At 37.6% G+C, this 21,870-nt stretch overlaps 1 protein-coding gene across 9 annotated transcripts in view; it reads left to right on the top strand.

Moving 5' to 3' along the window:
- The window catches only part of cyrib (CYFIP related Rac1 interactor B), a 183,903-nt gene that overhangs the window by 127,633 nt on the left and 34,400 nt on the right, over positions 1 to 21,870 (top strand). For 5 of the 9 annotated variants that reach the window (XM_020513008.2, XM_020513009.2, XM_048595734.1 and 2 more), the window contains 3 exons: positions 3,272 to 3,384; positions 11,203 to 11,285; positions 20,821 to 20,942. In XM_020513008.2, coding sequence (XP_020368597.1) covers positions 11,213 to 11,285; positions 20,821 to 20,942 — 195 coding nt within the window. In that variant the 5' untranslated portion in view covers positions 3,272 to 3,384; positions 11,203 to 11,212. Of the gene's footprint in view, positions 1 to 3,271; positions 3,385 to 10,555; positions 10,639 to 11,202; positions 11,286 to 20,820; positions 20,943 to 21,870 lie in introns of those variants that run through there. The other 4 variants (XM_048595732.1, XM_048595735.1, XM_048595736.1 and 1 more) reach the window with 4 other exon arrangements.

Genomic DNA, 21,870 nt, shown 5'->3' with positions numbered 1-21,870 from the left:
CTTGGGAACCCTGCAGCCCAATGGTATCAATGTGGATTTCACAAGCTTCAAAATCTCTCCTCCCCCTACCGCATCCCAAAACCAGCCCAGGTCGTCCCCGCCTCCCTAACCTGTGCTTCCTCCCACCTATCCCCTCCTCCCACCTCAAGCCGCACCCCCATTTCCTACCTACTAACCTCATCCCGCCCCCTTGATCTGTCCGTCCTCCCTGGACTGACCGATCTCCTCCCTACCTCCCCACCTACACTCACCTTTACTGGCTTCACCCCCGCCTCTTTGACCTGTCTGTCTCCTCTCCACCTATCTTCTCCTCTATCCATCTTCTATCCGCCTCCCCCTCTCTCCCTATTTATTTCAGAACCTCCTTCCCCTCCCCCATTTCTGATGAAGGGTCTCGGTCCGAAACGTCAGCCTTCCTGCTCCTATGATGCTGCTTGGCCTGCTGTGTTCATCCAGCTCTACACCTTGTTATATCAGGGGAGCTGGATAATTGGGATCTCACTAATGGATAGAGATGGATATTGGAAGCTGTTGACTGTTGAGTGCATACTGTTGCTTTCCAATGTGCTGGAGATCAAGAGTGCACTGTGGGAGGAAAACAGCAGTGACCACAGGAGTGGGCAAGCTTAAGTGTCTTGACTTGTGAGAGAATGGGCTGCAAAAACCACCAATGTGGCTTTTAAAGGGGAAGAATATTACACACACAACCATGCACTGTACAGGACATGGACCAGCAGGGTCCCTAATCTCTGGTCATCCTGATGCATTGCTCCCAGTTGCTGTGTGATCCCTGCGCCAATATTGTTGACTAACTCATCCGCTGTAACACTTTTGGACACAGGGCAGGGAAGGATACAGATGTTGTAGGACAAGGACACCAAAGATCTCGGCAGGACCTTCATATACCTTGTTCCTCTTGCTTCCAGATATTGCAGCTACCTCTCACCACAGATATTAATCCATGGTACGTCCTGTGTAGCTATGGAATTTTGCCTCTTCTGGAACAATTACATTTGGGGCTATTCAGATCTCCAAGCAACCAGATGCAAGGACAAACCCATGCTATTTATTAAAAAATATGTCAGATAATGTACAGGCATTGTCAGCCATGCCAGCAAACTGCCCTGAATAAGTTTTTTTTTAAAAATCTTTTTCTTCTCTCTCCCAATATGTCTTATTATACTCCCTGGTTCTGCAGCTGGACCTCTGACCATGCTGCCATGGTCTGATGGCATGGCCTCCTCTGCTGTTGCTCTGGGAGGACTTCCCTCTGCACCACCCACTCAACCAGACCCGGCAAGCCCCTGCTGGGGAATTGCAGTACCTGCTTCTCCTTTTCTGCCATCTTCTGGAAACATCCTTGACCAATTAGGGCAAAATCAGAATGGCAGTGCATATCTGGGTGCACAGCAGACTTTTAAAGATGGCACAGAATGCAAGGGATACTGGTCTTTTGGCAGATATTTGCTGAGTGGTAAATTGTTTCAGAAATGATGTGTGATAAGATGGGGCTTGAATCAGATATGGACACAGTTGGGCAGGGTGGGTAAAATTGAGGAAAGCAGAGCAAGGAGGAGTCAAAGGAGGAAACACACCAAGTGTTTAAGTAGCAGAATACGTGCAACATTTGCAGACAAGACCAAGATATTGGCCATTATTGAGTGGCTTGGAAGTTGGAGGGGCTTTGCACAATGTGGTGGCTGAAAAGAAATTTATGGTATGTGAATCTACTGACATAGTCAAGTATTTGCCTGGATCAAATTTTCAATATCTTTTGAACATGAATCAAGAACACATCAAGGAATGAGCTAAAATTGAAATGTAAGAACACTAAGCTAATATAGATTAGTTGCAAATTTAGCAAATGTGAGTTAAGTCCAATATGAAGAGAATTCTAACCAAATGATTAAACTGACTAATGGCAATACTTGGGTGCTTTTCTTCTTCTGTCTTTTTCTCTTTTGCTTAAGGGATACATATATGTATGATGTTTTACCTCCTGTTGCACCTAACTCTCAATTCATCACATCATCACATGTCCAGAGGTGAGATTACTAAATCTGACCCCATTATACAATCTTGACTTCCAGCCTGCCTTTGACCTGCTCTACCAGTGACCCAAGAATGGTCTTTCCTGGTAACTCATTCATAAATTACACCAACAACACAAGATGTATCCTATTTTAGAAATAAATAAGATTATATTGTTTTGCGATGTTAACCTTTCTAGTAGTATCTGAATAATGTGAATACAGGCAATACCCAATGTACGAACAGCTGACTTATGGCGTCTGACATACGAATGAGATATCATACAATGGTGTATTAACATTAATTTTAAAAATGTTTTCTTATATTTACAAATGGCTAGTTTATATTGTCTGGTATGGTGTCCCAACTTGTGTATAAATCAACTTGTGAATGCGCTTGAGAATGGAACCTGTTCGTAATAGACTGCTTTCTAATTGTATTTTTCCAGATCTCTCAAAACGATGATGCGCAATTTTGAATTTTAAACATTAAACTGCATATATCAGCAATTTGCAATGATAACAACAACTGACAATTTTAGATATGAAATTTATCATAATCCTATTACATATGTATGGAACTCTTTAACCTTTTGTGTCTGCATTGTACTGTACAAGATAGTATTTTGGTGAAGCAAGTGGTTACAGAAGAATAAGTTCTCACGTTGGACATCTGGATATTTCCATGCAAGCACAATCCTCAACATGTACTTATTGTTGCTTTTTTCCAAAAGTACAATGAGTTTTCCTCATGAATCAGTGAGTAAGTGGAGTAATCTGGGCTAGCAATGTTCTGTTTATAATCCTTGTTCTGTGCAGCGTTGACTTTGCTCCATATAGCTGAAGAAAGGAAAGAAAATCGTCCATGGTGTCAGCTCCTAAAATTTTATATGACTACATGTTTGGATTTTTGACTTAGTCTTGTGTCTTGCTTGACTGTGATTCTTCCTGTCGTCAAATTGCTAACAGTATGTTACTATGAAGACTAATAAAATGGCACTTAGGAATCTTTCATGGTGTTTGAGGCCCATAGGTAACATGAATTAACATCACTCTCACCCTTCAGGATAGAAGGAAAATGCAAAAAAACTGGAATTAAATAAGAAGAAGCCATTAGCCCTTTAAACAACTTGAAGAAGGAAGGATTAATTACATTAGGTTACATATGTTGAAGTTATCTGTGAGGAATATTCTTTCTATTCTCTCAGTTTTCCTAATGTTTCTTTTCTTCATTATCTTAGATGGCAGTTCATACTTGGGGCAGCGTTCTGGTACCTTGCTGAAGTAGGCAAGTTGTGACTGGATGCAGTTGACATTATTTGCAACCAACTCATAACTGTACTCTTCCCTCTTGGTAAGAAAATTATAAAATATTGAGCTACTAGTATATAACCTATCTTTTGTGCTATTTAACTGTTTTGGAAGTACTCTTATGAAGTTTAATTACTGAAGTAGTTTTCTGTTTCTTTGATTTACAATTATGTCACAAACTGTGGAACATGAGTATCATGAGACTATTTCCTTGAATCATTTTGCACTGCTTGCCTAAATTTGGTTGCCAACTTTACGCTAAATATCACAACGATTTATAAACATTGTACTGTCAACAGTCCTGCTGCATGAATGCAAGGTACGTTATACAGCTGTACTTTTTGACCACAGTCTCATTCGCTCTCCCCCTCCCTCACCATCACCACCCCCAGTACCCTTGCCTTGCTTTTCTTTGGACACTTTGTGTTCTTGTTTACTCTCTCCATATTAGATATGCCTCTATTTGTTGGGAAAATTTGGATTATGCAGTTTGTTGCAGTTAATCCATTACGTGGCATTGCATTTGGGTATTTTTAATAAGATTATTTCAAGATAGCTGGCCTGTTGGAATAACCCATTGTAGTTCTTTCTGTAGCTATTAAAAGTTTATATGAAATGAGTTATGAGGATCTGTACTTGTTTATTGAGGGTCAGACTCTATCTTGATGTTACAGAAGCTTTGTATCTTCAGCTAACAGCCATTCATTATAATAATTAGTGCCTGCTGTAGTCAGGACAAATTTGACAATGTAGCCTTACCTTTTTGGGTAAGCTGTGCTGCCCCTGGAGTTGCCAAAATGTGCTCTCAGTAGTTCTAGATAATTAATAAACCAGTAACAAACTTGGCCTTTGCAAGCCTGCACCCAGTGCATAATCAGGGAACAGAAATTTCTGATGGGCATCAGGTCAAATGTTTGCACTTTTCTAGTAAGTAGGTGATGTTGGGCCCTCTTGTGGTGCAGTGGTAGTGTCCCTACCCTTGGACTGAGAGGCTTGGCTTCAAGTCCCACCTGATCCAGAAGTGTGTAATAAGATCTGAACAGGTTGATTAGGAAAATAGGTTGAAATAAAAATGTAGTTGATGTTGTCCCTATCTTTCAAACATTACAGTTATGGTTATGTTGAAAGTGATAGTGCAGTATGATTCAAATAGGGAATCCGGTTGCTTTATTCGTTGTTTTTGACATCTGTTGGATTAAAAAAGTGACCATCTAGCAACCATTGACCAATTTCAGGAAAACTATTACATCTGACTACAACAGTGTCAAGAAAACTAAAGGTAGTGAATAACGTAAACTTGTACTTTTTATTCTTCAGAGACATCCTTTTAGGTGTATATATTTTCAAACTGTTTTGAGATTATGCTGTCTTCAATATTAGTAACAGTGCAAAAATAAATACTGTTAATATATTCAATGATCTAAAATAGATTTTGTCTATTAATGGCTGAATATTTCTCAAAAATGCAATGATTTGAGATAATATGGGGGATGATGGCATAACTGTTCTTGTCTTGGTTATATAATTTTGGAACTGATCAGATATGTATTTGAGAGATTAGCAGATTGCACAGTATTTTAAGGCAGAAATGTAAAGAAAATTTGAATTCCCTAAGGGGAAACTGTTTGAAAGATCTGATTTAACAGAATTATGGCAGAATTATCTAATTGGCTAGCTCTCCCTGGCAGGTTCAATTGAGGTACTCAACAGGGAATTAGAGGATTATTTTAACAGGAACAATGTGCAATGTACGGGGTAAAAGCAGAGATTGAGAGGTGAGCCAGTGTAGAATGAGGCCCTTTGGCCCATCATGTCGACACAGGCTCACCTCTCAATCTCTGACTTTACCTCATACCATTGCACATTGTTCCTGTTTAAAATAATCGTCTAATTCCCTGTTGAGTACCTCAATTGAACCCGCCAGGGAGAGCTAGCCAATTAGATACAAAATTGCCTTGACAGTAGAAGACAGAGGGCTCTTGTTCAGGCTGGAGACCTGTGACCAGCAGTGTGCTGCAAGGATTGGTGCTGGGTCCACTATTGTTGTCATTTTTATATAACTGATCTGGATGAAAATATAGGAGGCATTGTTAGTAAGTTTGCGGATGACAACAGAATTGGTGGTGGTATTGTGCACCGTGAAGAAGGTTATCTAAGAGTACAATGGGATCTTGATCAACTGGACCAGTGGGCCAAGGAATGACAGATGGAGTTCAATTTAGCTAAATACAAAATGTTGCATTTTGGTAAGACAAACCAGGGCAGGACTTGCACAGTTAATGGTAGAGCCCTGAGGACTGTGTTGAATGGAGACACCTAGGGGTGCAGGTACAAGGTTTCTTGAAAATGGCATTACAAGTAGACAGGGTAATGAAGGCATTTGACATGCTTGCCTTCATTGGTCAGAGCGTTGAGTACAGGAGTTGGGACATCATGTTATGGTTGTACAGGACATTAGTAAGTCCACATTTGGAGTACTGCATACAACTTTGGGTGCCCTGCTATGGAAAGCATGTCATTAAACTGGAAAGCGTTCAGAAAAAATTTATAAGGATGTTGCCGGGAATGCAGGGTTTGAGTTATAAGAGACGCTGGATAGGCTGGGACATTTTCCCTGGAGCGTAGGAAGCTGAGGGGTGACCTTGTAGAGGTTTATAAAGTCATGAGGGGCATAACTAAGGTGAATAGCCATGGTTTGTTCCCCAGGTTAGGGGAGTCCAAAACTAGACGGCATAAGTTTAATATGAGAGGGGAAAGATTAAAAAGGGACTTTGAGGAGCAACTTTTTCACAGAGGGTGGTGTGTACATGGAATGAGCTGCCAGAGGAAGTGGTAGAGGCTAGTACAGTTATAACATTTAAAAGACATTTGGACAGAAACGTGGATAGCAAAGGTTTAGAGGGATATGGGCCAAACACAAGTAAATGGAACTTGTTCAGTTTAGGAAATCTGGTCGACATGGATGAGTTGGGCCAAAAGATCTGTTTCCGTGTCATATGACTGCATCACTCTGACTACGTTTCCGCCACTTCCAGCCAGTATGTTTCAAACTTAAACTACTTGCTGTGTGAAACTGTGTTTTTGCATATGACATTTGTTTCTTCTGCAAGTCATTTAAAACCTGTGTCCTCTCATTCTCAATCCTTGCATGTACGGGAACAATTTCTCCGTTTCTGTTTGGTCCAGCCCCTCTTGATTTTGAAAGCCTTTTTCACATCTCATTTTAGATTTCTCCTCTCTTAGGGAAAAAGTCCCATCTTCTCCAATATATCTGATATTTCTTGGAATCCTGGAACTATTCTTGTAAGTCTCTTCTCCACTCTCTCCAATGCACTCACATCCTTTCTAAAGTATGGCACACTGAACTGTACAGTCTAGCTGAGGTCTAGCTATTGCCTTATGCTATGCCAAATTTGGCATAACTTTATTGCACTTGTGCCCTATTCTCTTTATTAATACAACCCAGGATACTGTGTATTTTAATTGCTGTCACCTGTCCTGCTACCTTTATTGACTTATGTACGTATACATCCAGGACCCTTTGCTCTTGCATGCCTTTAGAAGTATACCCCATATGTTATCTTGACTTCCATGTTCTTTGTACCAAAATAAATGACCTCTCACTTGTCCATTTTGAACTTCATCTCTCATCAATTTTTCCACTCCAACAACTTGTAAGTCTTTTCCAAGCTCTATGTTGTCCTCTTCACCATTTCCAAGTTTTGTATCATCCTCAAACTTTGTCTCCTGGTCACTAACATCTATATCGTTTATATAAACCAAGAAAATTAAGATTCCCAGTATCAACCCCTGGAGAACTCCTCTACAAAGCATCCTCCAGCCTGAAAAATATCCATTAATAATTGCTCTCCATTTCCTATCAGCCATCTTGTACCCACATCGTTACTGTTCCTTGTCGTCCGTGAGCTATCACCCTGCTTACAAGTCTGTTATGTGGCACTGTATTGAATGTCTCTTAGAAGTCAATGCACGCAACATCAACAGCATTACCCTCCTCAAACCTGTCTGTCACTTCATCAAAAGAAATCCCAAGTTAGTTAAACACTATTTTACCTCAAACCATTTTCAGCCTTTCCATGTTGGCTTTTCTGGATCACATCATCTTTTCCCATGGGACTATTAATTCTGTACCAAATAATTGTTTCTACAAATTTCCACATCACCAAATTTAAACTGACTGGTCTATAATTACTGGGCTTGTCCTTTTAACTTGTTTTGAACAAGGATTTAATGTTTGTAATTCTCCAGTCGTCTGGCACCTTCCCTGAGGCTAAGGAAAACTGAGGGATTAAAAGCAGTACATTCATAATTTCCATTCTCACTTCTTGCAATCTTTGCATTTGGCCTTGGTGTCTTGTCAACTTTTTAAATATTGACAGTGTTTCTAATATCTCCTCATCATCAATTTTGAACTCTTCTAGTGACGATGTTTGCTCTTCTGTCTTCAATTTCCCTGCAGATTTATTTCTGTACATCCTTTCTACCATTGGGTGGTCTGTAGACTATAGAGAGCACTGTTTTTCTTTTGTAGCTCTAGCAAAATTGATTTTACCCTTGAACACTCTGTGACCACCTCTTTCTCCTGCATGCATTGCTCTCCTAAACCAATACCGCAATCTTTACTCCTTTACTTACTTTTCTGTCTTTTCTGAATACCTAGTCCTTCCTTTCCTTGAGCCAAGCCTATATTATTACCACAACATAAGGCTGTAAGGAATAGGTGCAGCTGCAGACTGTTCAGCCCATCAAGCCTGCTCCACCATTCAATTGAATCATGGCTGATTCAACACTCCTGTTGTCTATGTTCCTGCCTGTCCCCATAAGCCTTGATTTCTGTTCCGGTCAAGCATCTATCTTAGATATACACAAAGAATCTGCCTTACAGCTTCCTCTGTCCTCCGAGAGAAGAAATTCCTCCTCATCTCAGTCTTAAATTGGTTCCCCTTTATTCTGAGACTATCTCCTCTGGTCCGAGACTGTCACATGCAGCGAAAAATCCTCTCAGCCTTAACCCTGTCGGGTCCTTTTTAAAACTGATATGTTTTAATGAGATCGCCTCTCATTTTCCTAAATTCCAATGAGTAGAGTCCGAACCTGTTCAACCTTTACCCATAAAAGAATCCCTCCACACCAGGGATCATCCTCGTGAACCTTCTCTGAGCTAATACCTTTAACATGGATAATCAGCATTCCACATGGCAATCGATAACTACTCATGGGGAAGTCTGATTTAAGGAGCTTGTAACCAAATACCAATACTCTTGAATCTTCACTATGTATTTTGTATACAACTTAATAGTTCTTTTTGTAGATTTTTTTTGGATTAGGTTAAATTTAAATCAGGATACAATTCAATGACGCATGCTAAAGCAATTTTTACATCAGATCTTTGTTATTTGTGCAGTCAGAGCTGGTGTACGTGGGGTCATTTCAAAGGCAGCTAGGCATTGTTTTGAAATTCATGCACTTTTGAAATATATGCAATTTATATGCATTATTCATACTTCATTTTGGGATATTGGGGCATTAACCAAAATTAAATTAGATATAATTTTTGAAAAAGTCTTAAATGCAAACACAGATTGGTATCACACCACATGGATAAGAACAGCTCTAGGTACAGGCCTTGATTGGTAATTACAACTTGGCAGTGTTAGGAAGCTGCAGTTAGTTTTAGTGTCACTGGTCTAGTAAGGGATAAAAGTCAACATTCATGATTTTGGCTGAAGTATGAATGAAGGCTAATGACTCTTGGTCTTTGTGGAAATGTACCCCTGGAACAAATTTCTTCCGTGAAGAAGCAACGGGGCATGGGTTGGGGAGGAGAAAGAAATGGGGGGTGGGGAGATGGAGGTGGGAAACAAAATTCCTGGTAGGGTTTGTAATGCTTAAGCATTTAAAATTCTGGTTTGTTTTGTGCTGCTAAAATTTATAAACTATATGGATAGTTTATTTAAGATGTTTAAAACACCAACTGTATAAATTTAAACAACTTAACCCCTTCTGAGCAGGTGTTTTTTGGTTTGGACATGGGCTATCCAAAGTCCTGGCTGTAATGATACTTCAATGTTAGAATGGTATGGAGACTGACTGATTTAAATTGGAAATTAGCTTTAAGAATGTGTTCTTTGATATATGTTCATTTTTGTATAATAGTCATATTTCTATTTTCAGCATTGACTGCATTAAAATACATATGTAAAATAAATTGACTTCTGTATTTGCACAGAATAATTTAATTTGGATATATGTGGTCCACTTTTTTTTTTTTTTTGAAGCATGGTTTGTCATGCCTGAAATGGAAAAATAATTTTTAAGCTAAGAGGTGACCAATTCTACAAAATCATTTGCTAAAGCTGCTTTTTTAAAAAAAACAGAATATGAAAGATTGTCAAGAATAGTTAAATGTTTTTCAGGTTTGTGCATTTAATCTTTCTCTTTGTGGGTGAGCTAAAGTATTGCCCTGAAGGCATGGTTGGCATTGAGAAATTGCCAAGCGGCAAATAGCATGAAAACCTGCGTGTGCATTCACTAGAATGTTATGTTGGACTATTTTTCTAATCACCTCAGGCGGAGATGTTATTACACATCTCTGGAGCAGTTGGGACTTGAACCCGGGTCTCTCGGTTCAGGGATAGGGATGCTACAGCTGCACCACAAGAGGATCCAAACATTATATTGGAAGACCATTCGGATAACGTCACGCATTTGCGTGTTTAAAACTTAATTTAGTTAAAATACTGCCAACGGATTCATTGCTCATCTTCAGTTAAAAATGTTACAAGTAAACAATCCTGAATTTGGTTGTAGAAAATTCCTGTTAACTACTACAGTAGAAAAAAATTTCAGCAACAGCTGCTTTCGGTTTAATATGAAACTGTTTAAATTCTTTTCCTTGAATCTGGTTAGTAAACCTATGCTAGGAATAATAGCTAACATCAATTCTCTATCAGTAATTTGTTTGATGGAACTTCAGAAAAACATGTTTTTCATCTCTCCGGTGATGCTCAACAGCAACATTTTATGAAGAAGAGAGAACAAACTGAGACTTTGTTTCTCGGAACTGTGCCTCAACAACAGCAAATCTCTGCCAAACCACATGCAATGGGTGGAACCCCAAAGAGGCCAGCATTTACAACCCTGGAGCCTATTGGAAATTGTTGGAACTAAATGATTTACCATTTTATTTTTAGGTTTGCTGACATGGGTAATCTGATTAAGGTGCTAACCAGGGACATAGACCACAATGCTTCACATTTTTTCTTGGATTTTGAAAGTAAGTTTGATCCTTCACAGCTGGTGTACACAAAATTTGTTCTGTCTCACCAGAGTGAAGGCCAGTACAGGTATTAGAAATGCACGCATCAGCAGGATACTATCACTTAACAATGGTTGCATGACGTCTTCATTGTGGCTGCAAACTTCATCCCATAATTTAATTGTCTGTTTAATAACTTTAAAGAAATTTTTATTTTTAAAAAGCTTTTTAATTTCCATTCACCGATTCTCAGGTCCTTTTTGTCAAGATGGCTGTTATGCCTGCAAGCAGCTTTAGCTACTTCAGCACCTCTGTCTCTGGGGAAGGGGATAAACGTTAGTGACATCTGGCACATGTCGCTGCTTACAGTGTAACCAAGAAAACCACGCAGCATTTCTAGTTTAAGCAGTTGGCACAGCTGGTAAAATGCTTTACTTGTAGATGATAGAAGTCATATGAGCTAATAGTGAATTTCTGTCACATGCCTTGTCTTTTTAAAAGTTTTTTTTAGTTACTCCTCACTTTTTGGCTATTCTACATTTAAGGGGAAAAAAAACTTTTTCTTCCTTCTTGTCTTGGCAGGTACCTTAACATGGGGAATCTTCTTAAAGTTTTGACATGCACAGATCTTGAGCAGGGGCCAAATTTTTTCCTTGACTTTGAAAGTGAGAATGCTCTTCATTTTATATTCCTTTTCTGCCTGCAGTAGACCGCATCTTTTTTACATTGCATTGGGTTTGTCGCATGTTTTAAATTGCTTTGCATGGTAAAGCTGGAATGGTCAGCACTGTTTTTCATTTTTGTTTCTAATCTGACTGATCACTAAATTCTAGTGAATACTGAAATACATTGGAAAATAGATGTGAACTTAGATGTGGCTGACTGGTAAATATAGAATGATAAAATGATTTTTCAGTTTTAAAAGAAGTTCCATTCTGTATGTGTGCACATAACCCATATATACACAGTTAACATTCCATTCCAGCAGTCTGTTTGATCTGGAAGTATTTCATTTTCGAAGATTTGTTGTTTACATTATAATGGGTTTAATTTTTTTTATTTGACAATAATATCATGAAGCAATTTCAATATTTGGGTATTTTGTAGGTAGTTAAATGCTAGATTTCCACTTGGCGAAGGAGTGTACAAATCTTTTGCATGTACTCTTTTATATGCTCCATGTCCATGTGAGAATTGGTAATTGTTTTTGGGGCATTTAGAAATGTCTTTAACATATTACCCAGTCAGTCTTATCTGTTCTGTTCATTTCAATTTGAATTTGTTTGGCTGCCATTTATATTGCTGCAGTTGCTTTGCTTGCAGAAATGTACAAAGCATGTTGTACGAGGGTCTGAAATATAACTGTATTAAAAAAAAGTAGCTTTGGAGCTTCATGCCTCCCTTTCCTGCTAGATGCTGCTGTTTATGAATATGAATTCTAAGCATAGAATGTAAATTTGTGGCTATATCTGTTTTCAGCTCGCTATTAAATCTATTGCAGTGTGTCATTTCAATACAGGCACCATGTAGCACATTTGATACAGTTAGTTCTAAGTGCACTTTGACTTCACCCAACAATTGTTCCACATCCCAAATCTGCCAATGAGCAGCTTCTGTAAAAACTATCTGTGCTAAGAGATGATGTTATGCAAAAGACATTCAGTGCCAACACAGTTTTGCTCATTTGCAAAGAATTGTACACACTGAGGAATCAAATTTGTTTTTGAAGGTGTACTTAAACACCTTAAAGTCTAGCTTGTCAATTTGTTAAAATTCATTGCAGTTGTAGCTGGTATATAAATCTATCTCTGCGGTGTATATTGTGATGAGGGCTACACTGGGGTTATTTTCCTGACCTTATTTAATGACTGAAGCACTGGAGTAACATCTTTTTGTAACATACTGAATATTAATGTGTCTGTAGGCAAAGTTTGTTTTTAAGCATTAACTAAAATGATATGTTGTTCTCCTCTTTAATTAGGAATGAAAAATAATATTTTGCAAAAGATTAACATGGGACACTATCACCCAAGTCTTTCACTACATGGTGCTTGTACTTCACTTTATTTTAGTCTCTCTGTGATTTTCTAAAAGTTATGCGTTAACCTGGTGAACTGTAACCAAAATATTGCATGCCTCTGGATTTGTATATATCATCTTTATTTGTCACTGTGTTTAGGATTGGGATGAAAGAAAATTAAGTTCATCTGTGCTTGTAAAGTTATGAAAATAATTGTGTATTAATTGGCATCACACTGAGCTGTGTTTTCTACTCTGGTTATTCTTCCCACCTAAAACGAAAAGAAAGTCACGTTCTCTGGCTTGTTCCTCTCAACAGCACCAACTTAGCATTACTTATCAGTAGAGCCAATGGTGCTTTACCAGCTACTTAGTGCATTGCGTGAAAAGCCAGAACAAATAATGACGTTTCATTCTCCCCATTCCCTTCCCTGAGGATCCTGTTTGCAAGTAATTTCCATTAAGACCACGCAGCTGATGTTAACTGAAGAACAGTCTCTAACTGAATAAGTTATAAGGGCACCCACCATAATATAAAGTACCGTGGCTGTTATAAACCAAGTCAAGTTTATCTCTTCTGCGTTATCATTGGTCTTCTATTCTGACGTCCTTGATGATAACAAGTAAAATTTATGTTGCTTTTATATTACATAATTACTTCAGATTGAGGCATTGCTTACGGCACTGTGAAATCCACCCCACTATCATTTAGGGCAGATTAGATGGCCATAATGGAAATAATTGGTGTCTAATTGTTCATAAATACAATTCTTAACTAATTTCTCTTCACTTCAGCCTGCCCTTAGTGGCTGGGGAAGTTTCATTTAGACCTGCATTTTGAAAATTGCAGTGGTGTCTTCTGTGGACAAATTGCTCTGGATGCCATACAATGGGCAGATAACACTGCCAGGGGCAGTGTCCAAATTGCTTCTCAAAGAATTAGAGAAATGCTTCCTCTGAAGGCAATAGCTTCCCCTTGCTTGTCTTAAAGCACTGCTGCTATGGAAAGACTGTCAGCTGGTGTGCCTAAAGATGAAGCACTTCACTGTTACTGGCAGGTTAAGCCAGCAATTGAATTCTGTATTTATGTGATGTCGATTATGCCATCAGTTTGTGATTTGCCTGCACCGTGTAACTTTAAAATGCTAACTTGATGCATGTAAGAGATGAAATACAGCTCTGGGGGACAAAATTATTACATATGTATGAACTGATTTGAAAGGTAATTATTTGTTTATTCCCATTGGATAATACTTATTTAAAATTCTGGCCTTATCGTGAGTAATCAATTCTATCTATATATCTCAAGTGGCAAATTATGATTGATGTAAGATTAAGCACTATTTAAAATTGCAGTTTTGTAGATTAATATCATCCCTAAGATGCATTATATATACAAATGTGTACATATGTATATGTGTATGTACGTGTGTATATATTTGGTTTCGGTATTTGTGAACAAATGCTTTCAAATTTTTTTGTTGTGCTTCGTTATTTGCTGCACTTCAGTTGAGGGGGCTGACTTACTAAACTATTAACATTTACTTTGTTGAAATAAGTTATTCCATGTCAACCAGTGAATAAGGAAGACTAGCTGTCATTCGATAATCTGACCTTCATGCCCTTGTTCAATGGAGATGAGGAGTTCTGATTACTTAATAGCCTTGCACTTATAGCAGATTGAAGCTTCACTGCATTATTGCAGTTACAAGTGCTATATAGTCCTTTTGCATGCTAAATGTATGATTTAGATGCTTTTTGCAATGTTTGTTCTGGCTTGCAGTAATCCAAAACCATTCATGTCTACGTTTTATGCAACAAATCCAAACAGTGTACGTGGTTGCGCTGTTTTTGTCAAAATTATTTGGATCAATATTTGCTGCTATTCCGTGTTCTGTGTGCATCTATTCTCCAGTCTTCTGCAGTGTTTTAGATCAGAAATTTTCAGTGTAAAAAAAATGCCCAAGACTGCTGATTGTACGTGTACTTTGTGTTTGCAAAGTCAAAACATTTTAGCACAAGTTTTCAGAGCATTGAAAAACATGAAACCTACTGTTCCAATGGAGCTAACGTTTTCCCCACATTGCTAAGCTACTTTGTTTCTAATCTTGGTCAACAGTCTTTGATTGTCCATGTTTTGTCATTCATGTTACTTGTCTTTCTTTTGTCTGCAACCGTTTTTTTAATTACAGGTGAAATGTATTTGCATCTCTCATTAACTATGGAATTCAATTGATCCTTAATCCATTTTGTTTTCTATATTTGTTCAGAATATTTGCAATAAATACACATATGTGTCATTAGATTATCTATGTGCTACTTACAAATATACATTATTGATCTCTAATGAATGTTTGATTTTGGAGGTGTTTTTACATAAGTGATTGGAAAACCTCAAGAATATTTGTTCTGTAGCACTGTTAATGCTGATGTAGGTTCACTCTGAAGGAGAAAATAAATAATCTGCCGTAATATAATTGGTATTGTAAGTTGATATTAACTACTAATGGTCCAGTAGAATTCTTAAAAATAAATGTGATTTTACTAGATAATACCTGACAGAAGTGTTTCCACACCTGTCAAAATTTAATTCAAAAATAACAGCTGGAATATTTATGATAATAACTCATTTAAGTTCACTTATTCCCACAAGACCTTCATTTGTTTAGAAACATATTTTTAAACTTTATGTCGTGAAAAGTTATTTAGGACAGTTTGTAAATGGAAGAGTAATGGTTTTGAAATATATAGCAGATTTAATTTTAGAGGTACTGATTATTTTACTTCAGGTAGATTGGTAGAAACATGGAAGATACAGTCTTATCTCACCACATTTACATGCTAAAATTGGCAGATTTATCATAATAGTAAACAATAGAAGCAAATCCTGATTCTTGATTCCCAAAAACTGATAGTTTGGGATTGTTGGGAAAAAATGCAAAATATCTGAAACAATAGTCCAATGTGTATTTGTAGAAAATGAATTGCTATGGTATAGGTCCTAGAGATTTAGGGTACAGAAATACAGGAGAAGGCTAGCAGGGATTTTACCTACCTACAGAGTTGTCATCAGGGTACATTTTTATGTGCACGCTATAAATTATTCTGCCAGAACGAATCAGTGGATAGAAGATTGAATAATTGTAAAGATTCTACAAAGTAGAAAGTACATCTTTCCATTTGTTTGCAATCCCGTTATGCTGAAGAATTGCTCAGAGTTTGAATAGGTTTTCTATTGTGTTGTAGGCTGGGTAAAACAAAACGATCTCCAAAAATCAACAAAACCATATAGAAAATAATGGAACAGAGACAATTCAGCCCATGTCTGCTCTGAATAAACTAACCTCTGTTATAATCCAACTTTCAAGCACCTGTCCGTAGCCTTGCAGGTTACAGCTGTTCGGGTGTGTGCACTTTTTTGTCTCCTGAAAATGGTCCATTCCATTGACAACAATGCAAAAATTCTAGTGGCAAAACATTTGCACTGCATTAGTCTTTCCACTTTATAATGTGGCAACACATGTCTGATTTCCCTTTCTACCACCCAAAAATGAAAAAGATACTTGCTCAGAGCAAAAGAATTTTGCAATTTGGCAGCTGAAGTGATATGAACCCTGTAGTATTTCTACTGGATCATCTGGTGCTACAGAAAACAAAAAATAGGATCAAATTTTGGGAGGAATGAATTTTCTTTTTAAATTCAAAAGGTGTGGAGTGCATTTCTTCCAATTAAAAAATTTCTCTTTGTTTATCAAATCTACTTTAAGTTAGAGGAAGATAATCAATTTGTGAAAGCTGTTAAGTTCTAGATGTATCAAACATTTATGACCTAGTATAACCATTATAAAGTCACATAAAAATTACTGAATGTTAGCAGATAATTAGTTTATAATTGCATTGGTTACAGTATGTACAAGGTTTGTATTTAAACAACTTTTTTAAACACCGCCTTTTCTGTTAATTAAGATTTTTGTCAAGAATAATAAATTATTTGAAAATGTCCTTAGTAACATCAGGTTATGCATGTTAGATGCATTTTTTAGTGCCCCTTTTTGAACCTAATTAGCAAATTAACCACTGGACATTATTAGTATGAGCATTTTAAGTTTTGATCTTGTAGCTTATTAGGTCTTAATAGAAGTGGGAAATAGATGGCTTTTAAAGTAAACGCTTGTTTGCCTGAAGTGATACTTTATTTTCCTCAAATGGAGTACATTCTCTACCTGCCTTGGATTTCAGTCTATCAATGAATTATTTATCCCCTCTTTGAAGTAATTGCCTTCATTGGTGAAGTGGTTAAATTCTATTCAGTACAAATAAGACTTGACAGAAGCTAATTTCTGAGCAGTAGTACCAAATCACAACAGCATTACAGTTACCCTATGGATAGACACATGATTGCCGTATAAATTCTCCTTGTTATATTGAAGATTTGGTTGCACTTGTCAGTGCAACATGTAAAACATTTAAAAATCACTGTGCTGGTGGAGTCCCCTCATACTTTTACAGCAAAGTATTTGGATCCTGCTTCAACCCATCATTCCTTTGTTATCACTTGAACATTTTAAGGAGCCAAATGTACTATCCCAAGCCATGTTAAGTTTCAAGATCTTGGTTCCTATTGTCAATCAGGAAAAAATATTGTGTCCTTAAGTTCCATGTGTCCTGTCTTGGATTCAAGATGCTATTGTTTCTCTCAATCCTGCTGTTTGTGTCTCTGTTCTTTCACAACAAGTTGTCTGTTTTCAATTTTCTAGATGTTTGCCTTTTGTCTGTTTGGTCAATAAATACCTAAAATATAATTCCCAAACGGGTCACCTTTCAACTGCCTTTACCAAGGATATATCCCGAATAATACAAAAATGTTTCAACGAAATTAATGTACATGCAACCAATCATTATTCTCAGTAATTAGCAAGGAAATGAAATGTAGCAATTTCCCAGTATTCCTAAAAAGTGTCTGACAGAAGCTACTTTCAACCTTGCTTTGTTCTTTGTCCTTAAATTGCTACTACACCGTTTTGCTCAGCAGCTGTTTGAAACATTGTTTCTCAAGTAAGATAGTATCTAAAAAAATAAAAACTATGGAAATTTTGAAACACAGGACCAGTTGGAAAGTGTAAATCCTGCCATTTCCTGACATTGTATTCCTGACTTCTGAAAATCAGTTTCCAGAATCAGACAAGCTGCAGTTGTGACTACCACCTCCTGAAGCAGGGTGGAGGCAAGAACTTAGGGAGGCAAATGGCAAGGCTAGCAGGTTAGAAAGCATGCCTCTGTCTGCTGTTTAGCTCACCATGCAGTTGTTTAGCTCCCTAATCCTCCTCCCATCTCCTTTCCTTGGCATCTGTCCAATTTTTATAAAGATGTAAAACTCAAAGCAATCTATCTAGATGACTCATTTAAATCGAAATCTTAATACTGTTAAATTTATAGGGCAGCTTATGCACAAAATAGGCTTCCCATTCTTTAGCAGACAAGCTAAAATTTGTGAATTAACTTCCCTTGCATGGTTCACAAAGCCATCAGGAACACACCCATCTTGATGAAAATACCAATGTCTGGGAGAATTTGCATTTGCAACAGACTTTAAATAGTGATCCTTTGTGGCTTCATGTGAGCATTGGATCATGACTTGCAATGTTTCCGTACCCTGGGAAAACTGCTGTTTGTCATGAATGGCCTGGTAACTACAAATTTATGGGCTCCCACACCTCCAATTTGTGCTGCAGACGTGGATTTGCTCAGCACAGAGGGCAGAAGTTCTAGCCCACTGTATGTGAACATTACCTTTAGTGTTTGAATTCAGGGCTTGAAAATTGAACACTTCCTGGTGTATGGTCATTGCTGCTTTCAGATTCTTTCAACGCTGATTAAGCACATCTGTATGTCCTCTTTAAAAACGTGACTTCGTCTCAAAACCTTATCCTACCGTTTTGTTCATGTGGTTTTCATTTCCACTCTCGGGGCTTTCCTTTGTGAATGAAGCTGCTCATTTTATTGTTCTATGAGCAGTTCTGTGCTATGGACTGTCCCACCCTGAGAAGTTAGATAGAGACTGCCCAAGTACATTTCATCTGAGTCTCTGTATCTATTTGAACTGAATTTAAATACACCTTGAAGGCTAAAAGATCCAATGAGAATCTGTTACACAAGCTGCCCTTTTGAGAATGTCTTTGTATAAGCTAAGTTTGCATCTTCAAATACCTTGGACCAAATTGAACATGCTTGTACACATGTTGAGGAGGATAAAGATAGCTTTTTATGTTTGCTCACTAAACTTACTTTTCTTTAAGTAATCCTGTAATTTATACTGTGATTTATAATCTGAGGCACTGATCCTGCTGAAACACTGACTACCTAAATTTCCCTTACTGGCTTCCATATTAGTTCATTCTGGTGACAATTCTGTCTCCACTATGATACTGTTCCTTCTCTCCTTCAAACCTGGTGTCATTGTCTCTCTTCTCAAATTAATATAAATTTGTGCCCCTCTGCCCTTGCAAACTACATCCCTGTATCCAAATTTTCCTTCTGCTACAAATGCTGTTGCTTCAAATCTCAGCTCATCTTGCCTGATGTTCATGTTTTAACCCTATCAATTAAGTGTCACAATACTAAAACAGCTGTTGTGACAAATGATATCCCATGTGACTGATTGTTTGTTTGAAACTGTTACTCCTTATACTTCTTGACCTGTTTGCAGCCTTTGACATGGCTAATCGTCCCAATCTCCTCCATCACCTCCACTGTCATCCGGCTGCATTGGCCTGCACTCACCCAGTTACATTCTTATTTATCCAGTTGTAGTTAAAGAACAAGCTGGATGTCCTTCTTGCTCAAACTCTATTAGCTCAGGTGTTCCCGATGTATTTATCCCTGGTTCTGTCACGCGTCTTCATGTGCTGCTGTGCAGTAACATCACCTGAAAACAGTGTCTCCATCTTCGCAGATACATGGAATCTTTACATCTTTACCTCACCACCATCACACTTTTGATATCTTCATTGAGATTCAGTGCTTGATCACTACAGACTTCCTCCAAAGAAAGTGAGGAAGATTTAAGCCACTGTCTTAGATTCCTGTGGCAAACACTGTCCCTAGGCATTGAGTCCATTAGTGTTCCTGGTGACTGAGTCTGACTCAGACTGCAAACCTTTTGAGGTGTATCTCTAGTCTATCATTAAGACCGCCTATTTTATTTCCATAACATCACTTGAATTTACTTCTGCCTCAGCTCTGCTGATATTGCTGATATTTTTATTTTGTATCTTTATTACATCTAGAATTGATTGTTCCAGTGCTGTTTGCTGACCCCTGGTTAAGCAACACGTTAGTTTTAAAACTTTTTATCCTTGTTTTCAAATCCTTTCCTATCTGCGTGATTTCAGTTCAACAACCCTTTGAGATGGATGCTCTTCCAGTTCTCTACTTTGTGCATCTCCGATTGTAGTCATTACACCATGGGCAACTGTGCCTTCAGCTTCCTAAAACCTAAGTTCTGGCTTCCTAGATCTTTCTGTCTCAATCTCACTTTTCTCCTTTAAAGCACTCTTTGGCCATGATTTTAGTCATTAGCCTTAATATCCACTCCTGTGACTCAGTGACAAATTTTGTTTGTATCATGTTCAAGCGTCTGTTCAGCGCTATGCTTTAGTGTGATAAATGTTCTATATATTTATAAATTGTTACAACTGTAAACAAAAATATAGTTCAAAATCAAATGGCATATATTAACCTTTTATACCTTGCTGTTTTCTGCTGACAGTTTTCATGCAATGTTATGTCTCTAATTTTTATTAAGAGTTAAATTTATGGAATGGAGAACAATGTGGGATAATTTCTTGAGAAGCTGAATCTAGAACTAAATATCAATTTTGGTTTTAAATACCATAAAATCTGATGTCTAAACTCCCCCCTTAAATATTTGCAATCATAAAAATTCAAGGACTAGATTTTGCAATTTTTTTTTTAGAAAGTACTACTTTGAAATTTGACAAACTTCCAGCTGAGAAAACAAAAACTTTAAGTGCTCAAAAGTGAAATGTAAAATTTTTATGTGACCTTAACTTCTAAATTAACATATTATTCATGTCTGCCTAAGGTTCGTTAATTAGCTTTGTTTATTGAAATACTATGTTGAATTTTGTTTGTACTGAATACTTATGCACTACTGTTCAGACGCACAGCCCACGGAAGCTGAAAGAGAAATATTTAATCAGGTGAATGTAGTGTTAAAGGATGCAGAAGGAATCCTGAATGATCTACAATCGTACAGAGGGGCAGGACATGAAATAAGAGAGGTATCGTTTTTGACATTTTAAATTTATTGCTTTGAAAATGAATTATGGAATAAAAGTAATCATTTTTATGGTAAAACATAAATGAGCCACTAAACAGAATCTGTGAAGAAAAATGTTCTATGTTTGAATGGGTAATCATAACTCCCTTTGCAGAGGGCCATTTAGACAACAAAGCCAGAAGCCAAGTGGTTCCATATTATGATATTAGTCGTGTGATTGACGTATATTTACTTATTTATTTTTGAAATGGAACCAATGGCATTTGGGCTATGTGTTTAAAGGGGTTAACTAATGATTAACTTATAACATTTCTGCAGCCGTGGTGATTTCTTTTAAAGGACATTGTGAGAGAAAAACCCTGACAAGTAATGAATTTGTGTTTACATTGGGATAATTTTATGTGCAAACAAAATAAATAGTTCCTTTTTAGAATTAGAGTCATAAAGATATTCCGCATAGAAACAGACCCATCCATCCAACTAGTCGTTGCCAACCAGATATCCTATATAAATCAAGTGCCATTTGCTAGGATTTGGCCTATATCCCTCTAAACCCTTCCTATCATATACAGATCCAGATGCCTTTTAAATGTTGTAATCATCCCAGGCTCCACCACTTTGTCTGGCAGCTCATTCCATACACACACCACCCTCTGCATGGAAAAAATTTGCCCCTTAGGTTCCTCTTTCACCTTCAACCTATGCCCTGTGGTTTTGGACTCCCCAACCCTGGGGAAAAGACCTTGTCTATTCACCCTATCCTTGCCCCTCATGATTTTATAAACCCCTATAAGGTTACCCCTCATCCTCCAACACTTCAGGGAAAATAGCCCCAGCCGAGTCGGTCTCTCCCATTAGGTGAAATCCTCCAACTCTGGCAACATCCTTGTAAATCTTTTCTGAACCTTTTCAAATTTCACAACATCCTT

This window comes from Rhincodon typus, chromosome 4 (genome assembly GCF_021869965.1).
Source record: "Rhincodon typus isolate 14 chromosome 4, sRhiTyp1.1, whole genome shotgun sequence".
NCBI classification, from domain to species: Eukaryota; Metazoa; Chordata; class Chondrichthyes; order Orectolobiformes; family Rhincodontidae; genus Rhincodon; species Rhincodon typus.
This window is presented reverse-complemented; position numbering and strand designations above follow the sequence as displayed.